The sequence below is a fragment of the Narcine bancroftii genome, chromosome 2, assembly GCF_036971445.1.
Source record: "Narcine bancroftii isolate sNarBan1 chromosome 2, sNarBan1.hap1, whole genome shotgun sequence".
NCBI lineage: Eukaryota > Metazoa > Chordata > Chondrichthyes > Torpediniformes > Narcinidae > Narcine > Narcine bancroftii.
Window position 1 is genome coordinate 364,945,900 of NC_091470.1, and position 12,232 is coordinate 364,958,131.

General features: G+C 42.5%; 1 protein-coding gene across 10 annotated transcripts in view; it reads right to left on the minus strand.

Moving 5' to 3' along the window:
• The window catches only part of LOC138755825 (intermembrane lipid transfer protein VPS13B-like), a 1,263,706-nt gene that overhangs the window by 520,444 nt on the left and 731,030 nt on the right, over window positions 1-12,232 (minus strand). For all 10 annotated transcript variants that reach the window (XR_011352575.1, XM_069922506.1, XM_069922508.1 and 7 more), the window contains one exon: window positions 2,596-2,830. Coding sequence is in view for 9 of the 10 variants with exons in the window: in XM_069922506.1 (XP_069778607.1) it covers window positions 2,596-2,830 (235 nt within the window). In the remaining variant the exon portion in view is untranslated. The remainder of the gene's footprint in view (window positions 1-2,595; window positions 2,831-12,232) is intronic.

Genomic DNA, 12,232 nt, shown 5'->3' on the forward strand with positions numbered 1-12,232 from the left:
TCAGACCTCTCTCTCTTTCTCTTATATTGTTTCAACAAGGTCGAACATCAGCCCTGAGGAAGTGCAGTTCAACTTCCGGCAGCATATTCCAGTCCGCAGACCTGAACACGAAATGCAGCAATTTCAGTAAACCAACCAGTTTGTGTTGAAACTTGCCTGTTCCAGTCATCAACTTGCAATGTTATTTCAGCTTTGCTTTCTCCAGAAAAACAGCCACAACCCGCTGCTCATTTCTACCATTTTCTTTTATTTCACACTTCCAGAAACTGCAATGTTTTGTGTCATACATTTCCGCACTTTCTTTTTTGTCTCATTCATCTTTCCTAAAAGGTCACTTCGGCCCCGCTAGTCTGTGCTGAACAATTGTTTTCCGACTCCTCCTGACCTGCACCCAGCCCATATCCCTCCATATCTCTTCCATCCATGTACCTGTCCAAATTCTTCTTAATCGTTAAAATAGGGCCCGCATTCACCACTTCGGCTGGAAACTTGTCCACACTCCCACCAATCTCTGTGTGAAGAAGTTTCCCCTCATGGTTCTCCTTTCACCTTTAACTCATGTCCTCTGGTTTGTACCTCACCTCCGCTCAGTGGAAAAGGCCTATCTACATTTACTCTGTCTATCCCCTTCATAAATGTACATACCTTTATCAAATCTCCCCTCATTCTTCTACGCTCCAGGGAATAAAGTCCTAACCTGTTTAACCTTCCCCTGTAACTCAGTTCCCGAAGTCTGGCAACATCCTAGTAAATCTTTTCTGCACTCTTTCCATCTTATTGAAATCTTTCCTGTGGTTTGTTGACCAAAACGGCATACAACACTCCAAATTTGGCCTCACCAATGTCTTATACAACTTTAACATAACATTCCAACTTCTGTACTCAATACTTTGCTTTATGAAGGCCAATAGCTTTCTTTACAACTCTATCCACCTGTGACGCCACTTTCAGGGAATTATGTATCTGTATTCCCCGGTCCCTCTGTTCTACTGCGCTCCTCAATGCCCGACTATTTTCCATGTATGTCCTTTCTCGGTTTGTCCTTCCAAATTTGGAAAATTTTCCTGAACAGCCATTTTACAGTCTGGGAGTACCAGTCAATATGTGGAAAGTTAAAATCTCCTACGATCACAACTTATCTCCAAGCTACCTCCTCAAGAACCCCTGCAATTAACAAACTTATTTCTTTATGATATGAAAGTTTCTGCAGTGTCTCAGAGGAGCCCTACCAATTCTATTCCCTCACATACTTCCTTTCCAGAATTCTCGCAGCCAATAACAGGGTTACTGAGACGGGTTCTGCAGCCTTATTATAGAGCCAGCGACCCGGGTTCAAATCTGGCGCAGTCTGTAAAGAGTTTACATGTTCTCCTGGTGTTTGTGTGTGTTTTCCCCGGATGCTCCAGTTTCCTTCCATATTGTGGGTGGGAGGGATTGTAAGTTGATTAGTGCATTAAGGCGGTATGGGCTCATGGGACAGAAGGGCCTGTTACCATGCTGTATGTCTAAATAGAAATGTAATTGAAAAAAACAACATTCATGTTATCCGTTCATGAACTTTCCCTTTCCTCTCTCCATCCTTCCTTTTACTCTAGATCTTTGTTTTCTTACGTTTCCTGGTTCCGATTGTGCACAGTTCTGGTCACCCAGCTATATATAGGAAAGATATCATTAAGCTCGAAAAGGTGCAGAAATGATTCATGGCATAATGTTGGGGATGGTGTGCTTGAAATCTAACAAGAAGCTGAATAGACTGGAATTGTTCTCTTTGGAAAGTAGGATACTTGGGGGTGGGGGGGGTGGTGGAGTGAAGTGGGGCCTAAATAAGGTAAATCAACATTGCCTTTTTCCCAAGGTTGGGGAGTTTAAAACTGGAGGGCTTAGATTTAGATTTAAGGTAAAAGGGATTTGAGGAGGATCTTCTTCACACAGGCAGTGGTGGATACAAGGAACAAACTGCTGATGAAGACATAGAGGCGGGTACAACTCCAACATTCCAAAAACGTTTAAACAGGTGGATGGATGGGAAAGGTTTGGAGGGAACATGGGGTAAACACAGGCACATGGACTAGGTTGGTCAGACAACTTGGTCAGCATTGACAAGTTGGGCTGAAGGACTTATTTTCATGCTGTAAAGCTCTATGACTCCAAGATGAAAAGTAATTGGCAGAAAGATTGAGTTTGCTTCTCTCACCACAGATACTGCCTGAACAGCTGAGAATTTCAATCATTTTCTAGTTATATTTCAAATTTCAAGCAGGATTTTGCTTTTTTTAAGCCAACACATTTTGTTTTGCACTTTCTTGACCAATTGGCTTCACCGAAAGAAATTCTACGTCAGAGGTTCTCAACCTTTTTCTTCCCACTCACATCCCACTTGAAACAATCCCTAGGCCATCGGTGCTCGATGATTAGTAAGGGATTGCTTCAGGTGGCATGCGAGTGGGAAGGGAAGGTTGAGAACCACTGCTCTTCACCAGTAAAAAGAACAAGAAAAGGTATTTTGGAATGACACGTGATTTCCATCGCCTACATCCTCCCTTCAAAATTCTGCCAGCAAATGGGAGCGGCCGTTTGATAGATAATGGGGCTTACCTTCTTCAAGAACAGGCTTCGAAATTACAAAAGGAATCTCCTGCAGAGGTTCCATGCACTTGTGGCCTGCGCTGATCACTTTTATCTGCGGCAAACAGACGACCAAAGTCCCAGGCATGCTTTCTTCAGTATGGTACCAATTCCTCACCGTCCCAGGTATGTCACCAGCCACAATTGTACTGGGCGATGGCAGGCTCTCATTTGGAAAGAACACACAGCACGACTGAGCCTCCAGCTGTGAGACCAAAAAAATTTAAATAAATCAGTCAGGTGGAGTTTTGGATTGAACTCAAAGAGTAAGGCCTGCTAAAAGAGTTACTAATTGTACTAACAATGCTCACTTCTACATCTTGACGGGCCAAATGATCTACTCCTAGAACCACAGAACAACAGAACCCCACAGCACAGAAACAGGCCCCTTCGGCCCTTCTAGTCTGTGCCAAACCATTTTTTTTGCCTAGTCCCACTGACCAGTCCGTAACCCTCCATACGGCTCCCATTGATATACCCGTCCAAATTCTTCTTAAATGTTAAAATTGAGCCCACATTCACCATCTCAGCTGGCAGCTCATTCCACACTCCCACCACTCTCTGTGAGAAGAAATTCCTCCTCGTGTTCCCCCTAAACTTTTTACCTTTCACCCTTAACCCATCTCCTTTGCCTAGTATCTCATGTACCTTCAGTCAAAAAGCCTGTCTACCTTTACTCTGTCTATCCCCCTTATAATTTTAAATCTCTCGATCCTGTTCCTGCTCCTATTTCTTATGTTCTCATCATTAATGAATAAACAATTCCGCTGCAAAACCTATCTGACAAAAAATATCATCAAATCTAAATCCAAGTTAGGATTAATCTGCAGAGGAAAAGACGTAGAAATATTTCAATGCAAATATTTAAGACTCATAAATGATTGGTTTAAAGGCAGATGCCCTACTTTGAAAAAAAGCAAAGCCTTAAAGTATATTATTTCCTCTTGGTGTTCCAGAGAAGTACTTTTGAAGTGTTACACTGCATGGGAATTATAGGCAAATAAAGTCTGTGGGGCCTAAGAAGGTTCAATTTTAATTTAAAGAAGCAGTATGGTAACAGGCCCTTCTGGCTCACGAGCCCTCACCGCTCAAATACATCCATGTATGTCTTTGGAATATGAAGAAAACCCACGTGGACACGGGGAGAACGTACAAACTCTTTACGGACAGTGCTGGATTTGAACCTGGGTCAATGATATTGTAGTAGCACTGCACTAACCGTGACCCGAATTGTGTTGCCCTAAAATAGGCAGTGTGTGGATTTCAAAATTGATTTCATAGAAACATAGAAGATAGGAGCAGGAGTAGGTCATTCGGCCCTTCGAGCCTGCTCCGCCATTCAACGAGATCATGGCTGATCTTAAAGTTCAGTACCCCGTCCCCGCCTTCTCTCCGTAACCTTTAATACCCTTATACTGAAGAAATAGATCTAATTCCCTCTTAAATAGATTTAATGAACCTGCCTCTACTGCCCTCTGTGGCAATGAATTCCACAGATTCACCACCCTCTGGGTCAAGAAATTCCTCCTCATCTCGGTCCTAAATGGTTTGCCTATTATCCTCAAACGGCCCCGGGTTCTGGATTTTCCCATCCTTGGAAACATCCCATCTGCATCCATTCTGTCCAGTCCTGCCAGAATTTTATAGGTCTCTATGAGATCCCCTCTCAATCTTCTAAACTCCAGCGAGTACAATCCCAATTTGCGCAATCTTTCCTCATAAGTCATTCCTGCCATTCCAGGGATCAGCCTGGTGAATCGCCTCTGCACTCCCTCCATTGCAAGAACATCCTTTCTTAGATAAGGTGACCAAAACTGCACACAATACTCCAGGTGGGGTCTCACCAAGGCCCTGTACAGCTGCAGTAAGGTATCCTTGTTCCTAGACTCAAACCCTCTTGATATGAAGGCCAACATACCATTTGCCTTTTTAACCGCCTGCTGTACCTGCATGCTTGCCTTCAGAGACTGATGTACAAGTACCCCTAGTTATTACACCATAAGTTGTGGGAGGAAGAGAAGTCTATTAGGCTCATCAAGTCCGCTCCACCATTTCATTATTATCCCGCGCAGCCTCATTCTCCTACCTTCTCTCCATAACCTTTGATACCCTGACTATTCAGATACTTCTCAATCTCTGCCTTAAATACACCCGACAACCTGGCCTTCACAGCCGCCTGTGGCAGTAATCTCAGAGGTTCACCACTATGGCTAAAGTAATTCAACCGCATTTCTGTTTTAAATGGGCGCCCTTCAATCCTAAAGTTGTGCCCTCTTGTCCTTAACTCCCCAACCATGGGAAACAACTTTGCCATATATTATCCTGCAACTTTGCCATTTAAGAGTGGCACAAGTTCCAAAAGAATTGTTGTCAATGAAGCAGAAGTAATTTTTTTTTTACACAACACTAAACCAGAGGTAACCAAGTTGGAAGTATGAGATCTAGCACTGCAACCAGATGTAAGGGGGCACAGGGGAGGTCTTAAAATAGGGAAGGGGTTGGTCAGGGTGGTTGTAGACAATCAGAGGAAGGTCGAAGGGTATGCATTCAAGTGCTTGGTGGATCAGAGGCGAATCGTGGGGTAAATCAGATGAATTATAGGGGGACTGGAGACTTGTTGAAGTTTATCTCTGGGATAGATAGACAGGTTTGGAATTTGTTGCAAGCTTGTTGTGGGGGGGCGGTAGGAGAAAAGATTGTTGGTCTCAGGTGGATGGATGAGTTGGCCTAAATTAGAAAGGCAAGAAAAAATATTAAATGCCCTCTCTTTAAAGTCAGGTTCTGAAAACAGCACCGGATGAAATCCCCATTAAAGGCTTCCAGAAGCAGTCTGTACAGGGGCCCTGAAATCTGACCCCTGCAGGAGCAGCTGGCAGATGGCGTGGACCCTCCAGTGCACATGGAAGTGATGGGGGTCTACTTTGTATATCTTAGGTCCTCCTTGCTTTACAGGGCAAACAAAGAATGAAAATGCAGAAAATGTGAATCATGAGTTGTTTTCTGACTTTTGTTCATCTGTCATTTCTCACGTTTAACTGTGTCGCAAAGCACACACGTTCGCAGTACTGGATCAGCTAACTCCTGAGCAATGGTTTTCAATTGTCTGAGACTGTTAAGAGTGTGCAGGGTGACTTGGACAGGTTGGGTGAGTGGGCAAATGCATGGCATTTCAGCGTGAAGCAGCCGAACAATATTGGGATGTAGGAGGAAACTGGAGCAACAGGGAGAAGCCCAAGTGACCACAGGAAGACCATCAAACTCCACAGCTGGCACTAGACAATGTCAGGATCTGACCCAGTGGGGTTACGCAGCATCGGAGCCACCCATTCCAGTTTGTGCTTCAGCATGGCTCCTATGTTAAAGCTATGCATTTAAAAAAAATAGTAACCAAAGAACGAGAGTGAATATCAATCAGGAGACAGAATGATTGCAATTCAAATAAAAGTGGATTTATGATGGTTGGTGCATAGTCAGTGGGCCCAAGTCCCCATTTCCATGATGTACTGTAAATATTCATGTATAATGCGACTCCCCCCTCCCCCCTAGCATCTCTCTACCCCCTCGCCAGCCTGAGTCGGGCTGGCGTCTCTATCCCCCCCTCACCTGCCCGAGCCGCACTGGCATCTCTCTCCCCCCTCGCCTGCTCGAGACGCACTGCCATCTCTCCCCCTCGCCCGCCTGAGTCACGCTGGCGTATCTCTCCCCCCTCGACCGCTCGAGTCACGCTACCAGCACTCCCCTTGCCTGCCCGAGTCGCACTGCCGTCTCTCCCCCCTCCCCCCGCCCGATTCATGCTGCCATCTCTCTCCCCCCCCCCCACCCAACCTAGTCGCGCTGTCGTCAATGTTGGTGGCCTCTGATAATCTAACTTACTGTTAAACATGGCAGAAAAAAATTATTAAAATAATAACCTCATGTATAATGCGACCCCCCCCCCCCTTACTTTGAGCTCAAATTTTGGTACAAAATTTTTTGCAGTATACACGAATATTTACGGTAACCGTAAATATCAGAGGGATCTGGACCAGATGGAAATGTGGCTGCAAAATGGCAGATGGAATTTAATGGAGACAAGTGTGAAGTGTCATATTTTGGAAGGACAAATGAAGGTATGATATGCAAAGTAAATGGTCGGATTGTGAATGAACAGAGGGATATGGAAATTCAGAAACATAATTCCTTGAAAGTGGCATCACAGGTAGATAGGGTCGTAATGAGAGCTTTTGAAATATCGGCCTTCATAAATCAAAGTACTGCGTGTTGGAGTTTGGGATGCTATGGTAAAGTTGTCTAAGTGATTAGTGAAACCAATTGTGGAATATTGTGTGCAGTTTTAGTCACCTAACTACTGGAAAGATCTCAATAAGTTTGAGTGTGCAGAGAAGATTTGCCAAGATTTGAGGAACTGAATAACAGGGAAAGATTAAACAGGTTAGGACTTTATTCTCTGAAATGTCAAAAAATGAGGAGAGATTTGATAGAGGTGTGCAAAATTATGAAGGGTATTATTACAGATTAGGTTCATAAAATGATGGTTAAAATATCTTTATAAAGGTCTAGATTGTTGGGGGGGTGGTTTAGGTACACTTCACTTTTAGAGACAATGGAAGAGTATTTATGATAGTTTTACAAGTAGGTGTTAATGGGTCACCACATTTACACAAGGTCTAGGCTCAAGAATAGAAAATCTTTGCTGTTAAGTCTGGTACTGGAAGTTTAACCTGCTGGTTGAAGGTTACTATTCTAAGAGGGGTCAAGTGATTTTGCAAACAGAGAAGGAAAAAACGTGTGATTCTTTGGAGTGAGCGAGAGACTGATTTACAGCAGGAGTTGGTGTTGAAGGTTGCAAGCTTTGCATTCCTGCTATAAGACCCCATTTGAAGACGGGTTTTGAGTTCTGAGTTCAGCCTATTCTCAATTCTTGTAGTTAATGACAAGAGGAAGTGGCTGGTTAATATGTTTCTCCTGGAACAGGGGAAAAAGAAGAACTCTGAGGTAACCTGGAAGAAGAGGTTATCTTTTAGAAATCCCAAGAGGGGCCAGTTTCTTCGGCAAGACACTGAAGTGGCTGATTGAAGGAGATCAGTATGTGTGTGTGTGTGTCCAAGGAACAATGAGTATCTCTCTCTGAAACAAAAAAAATCTTCCTTTGCGGTAACAATTTAAGTTAAAGCACCAGAGCCTGGTGAAGATCATAAATGTTTAATTCTGTGCTCAATATGAAGATTGTCTGTTACCAGTGAACTTGGAGAAGTGAAAAGTGAATGATTGGACAGTGAAACAAAGAACTTTCCTGGACACGTACACATGCGCTCAGGATTAGAATTAAGTTAGGTTAATTTAAGTTAATAGTAATAAGTTAAAGATTGATCTTATTATTATGGTTGAAGAAAATTAAAAGCAACTTTTGTTTAACCATCATCTTGGTGAATTTCTGTGGCTGCTGGTGTTTGGATTCCTCTGGGCTTGTAACAGTATAGAGAGAGTAAATGCAAGTTAGTTTTGTCCACTGAGGTGAGGTGAGATTCAAACCAGAGGACACGAGTTAAAGATGAAAGGAGAAATGCTTAAGGGGAACATTTGGGGAAACTCCTTCACACAGGGAGTGGAAGGAATGTGGAATGCAGGCTCAATTTTAAAATTTAAGAGACAAATTTGGACAGGTACATGGATGGGAGGAGTATGGATGGACATGAAGTTGGTTCAAGTCAATGGGATGAGGCAGAATAATAGCTTGGAACAGTCTAGGGAAGCCAAAGGTCCTGCTTCTGTGCTGTAATGTTCTATGATTATATTACTTGCTCCAACTATGAACGACGACACTGAGCAAATATTGCAGAATTTGATTGGAATAAGAAATTTAAAATAACAAAGACCTGAGGAAATCAATTTTTGAACATCAGTCATAAAGGAAGTTGAATTGTGAGAGAGAATGAGAACTTCTGCACAGGAAGGGTGGCACGGACAGGGTAGTGGTTAGTGCAACGCTATTGCAGCGCAAATGACCCAGGTTCGAATTCGCCTCTGTGGCTAAGGAGGTTGTACGTTCTCCCTGTGAGCGCATGAATTCCCTCCTAGGTGCTGCAGTTTCGACTCACATTCCAAGAATATGTGGTTAGTAGGTTAATTGGCTACATTTGGGTGGCGCAGACATGGGTAGGAAGGGCCTGTTACTGTGTTGTATCTCTAAATTAATTATTTTTAAATAATATTTTGCTCTTCAGTTTTTTTTTGGGTCAGGGCACTATTGTGTCTTTATCTGCAAGCTGATCCACTGCCCCTTCTGACTAGTTTGAAGGCACCAAAGTCGAAACTGCCTCCATGAAATGTTTGAATAGTCACTCTGCAGGACAAGTAGTAGCTCCTGGAAGTTTTTATAGAAGTGCTAAGCCACACAGGCTGCATTTCCCAAAATTACTCAAGGGCCATGAGGAAAGTAGGTAGCCTGAAGTGAAGTTCGACTGCCTACCATAAAAATTAATTTTATGGTTTCCATTAGGTGGTTCCCGTAAAATTGTAACATAACACAGTTTTGACTGATGATGAAAACAAGGTGATGTTTTATTGTAATAAATAGCAGCTGGAGTGGCAACAAGCAGACCTCAAATACCCTTTCTATAAATACCAAGAGATGGAATGGGAACCTGGTCTATCTAGGGAACGATGTTTTTCAAGCATTACAACATGCCTGGAAAAAATTGTTATTAATCAACAATGAGATATTGGATGCATTATTCGCTATAAATTGTTTGTGCAGTAAATGTGTTGACAAGAGAAGGAATGCTCAGGCTTAAAGCTGCAAACTGTTAACTTGTGCTCACAGAGCAATGAGCCGTTATGACCTTTAGCACTTGGTATTTTTTTGGAAAAGACACTGGTGAGGCACATTTTGAACAAACAGAGCACACTGGTACAGTCACTTGCTTCACTGCCACAAATTTCCAGAAATTTAACATCTGTAACATTACAAGAGAGTCTTAAATCCAAAATAAACAATCTTGGATCAATAAACCACTGATCAAAGGCATAATTAAGCTTGGCATGTGCCTCAAATAGCATTATACCAGAAATAAACAAAAGCTTTTAATGTAACAATCTATTTATTGTTTTTAATCCAATCTCTATTTTTCCACAATGAATTCAAGTCAGTTTGTTTAAGAAACAATGTATTGAATAATAGCTTTCAAAAAAAAGGAACATTTATGACCTGCATGCCAGACTGGCATGACATCAAAGCTTCCACATTATCACACACTAAGTCATTCAGTAAAGGATGATTCTGTGACTCAGAGTGCAGCTGAACACACTTAAGGGGGATGCATTGTTCGGAATTTCTGCTTTGCGGGCCAGAAATTCCAGATATAAACAAACTGACCACTCAACAGTATCCAGGATGGCAGAAGACAACAGGCCTCCTTCGACCCGTTCACTACCTTCCTGTCTGAACACAAAGATTCTCAATATAAGCCTCTGCACATAACACTATCCAAGAAAGCAAGCAAACTTTCCATACTTTAATTACATTTGATTTCCAATATTCATCGATTAAATCTCTAGAGATAAATTAACTTTTATGCAGAGATTCAACATGAAGGATGCAATCTTTGCATTTCTTAAGAAAGTGTATTCTTGCAAAGAATATTCTAATGCTCCAACCATAAAGGATGTTGTTCCTGTTGGCAACAGCCGAGACAGTAAAACATACTGAAACACAGTTGTTAACCTTTGTAATTCCCAGCTAGTTGGGACAGTTTTTCACAAAATGATGATATCTGCTTCAGAAAATGTGTTTCAAAAGCAATATCGGTGATTTAACCTTTAACGTGGCGCTTCTGACATCTAATGAACAAAGTTCACAATTTAAACTCTCCAGTTTGAATGATCAATCTAGGCTATGACAACAGTACCAAGAGGGCAAAATTTTGTTTGAGATATTGTCACCGACATGAGTTTCTACAGTGGGACCCCATCTCTCTTGTGGACATAAAAGGTCTAGAACATCAAATTCCTGGGTGTCATCATCTCTGAAGATCTATCCTGCGGCCTCCACGACGATGCAATCACAAAGAAAACTCACCAGCAGCCAGACTTCCTGAGGAGTTTGAGGAGATTTGGTGTGTCTCCAAATTTCTACAGGGTACCGTGGCGAGCATTCTGACTGGTTGCATCCCTGTCTGGAGGTGCCAATGTGCAGGACAGGAAAAGACTACAGAGTGTTGTGAACTCAGCCAGTCCCATTGTGGGTATCAGTCTTCACTCCACCAGGCCCTCCTTACATTGCTTCAGGATAAGCCTGAAGATGAACACCGAATGGTACAAAAACAACTTCTACCCTTCTGCTACCAGATTTCTGAAAGGACAATGAACTGCAGACTGTGGTGGTCCACCACCGGCCTACTGCAGGGAACAACCTCTATACCTGCAGAAGTGTAAGGGAACAGGACAACACCTGGCCGGCGGACAATCAGTCAGCCTGAATGTATCAAGCCCCACCTGGAGGGGTGTCAATCACCCTCCGGGATACAAGCCTGAGCCGGCCTCCCGGGGCCTCACTCAGAGTTACTGCAGCTACAGCCAGCCTGGCTCTGTGGAGGTTTTTGTGGATTAAAGCCTGTTGTTGAGTCTTTACCTTATGTGTGTCTGATTCTGTCGAACAGCGCACGACACAGACACTACCTCATTTTCCCTTCTTTGCACAAATTTAGCTTTTTTTTATAAATGAAATTTGTCGCAATATTTGTACCTTATAAATGCAGTTGGAAAACAACAAATTTTGTGACGTTTATGACCATAAATTCTGATTCTGATAAAAAGAGTTGCTTAGTTGTTTGTAGAAACACTGGTCCTGGTGTCAACTAAAATGGATAATTCAGTCTTGATCTTATTTCTAAGGGTACCAGTACCTTAACTTTTCCCCCCATATTTCTAAGCACTGTATTTCAATGGGACTAAATCATATGGAAATCTTGACCACGTGAAAGTCACAATGGAAATATAGTTCAGTGGTTTATTTTCTTTTATATTTACTGTTATTGCAGTGAAATGTCAGGAAACTTGAAAATTCAATAAAAAATTTATAAAAATAAATCTTTTATAACATTTTCAAATGAAGAAAAAATGTTTGTTTATTTAAGTAAATATATTAACTTAATTGTGAATTAATTAGTAACTTGGGGGTAGCATAGTGTTGCAGTGAGTATACATGTAATCCAGGATCAGCCAGACAGTTCGATGTGAAATGGGCTTGATGACAGGAGTCAGGGGGTGGTGGCGGAGGGTTGGACCTGTGCGACCAGTGGCTGCCACAGGAACAGCTGGTGTCCCGCGGTCGGTCATATGCATTAATGATTTGGAAGAGAACTTTGTAAGTTTGCAGACAACGCCAACATTGGTGATGTGGTGGACAGTGAAGAAAGCTGTCTGAAGGTACAACAGGGATCGAGATCAACTCAGAGAAGCGGCACAGGATTGGCAGGTAAAATATAATTCAGGCAAGTGTGAACTGAAGCATTCTGGGAAGTTAATCCCTATTTGTGCACAGGGCTCCAGAGAATATTGTAGAACGGGGAGTCTAAAGGTTACAAGTACAGTTCCTTGAAAATAGTGA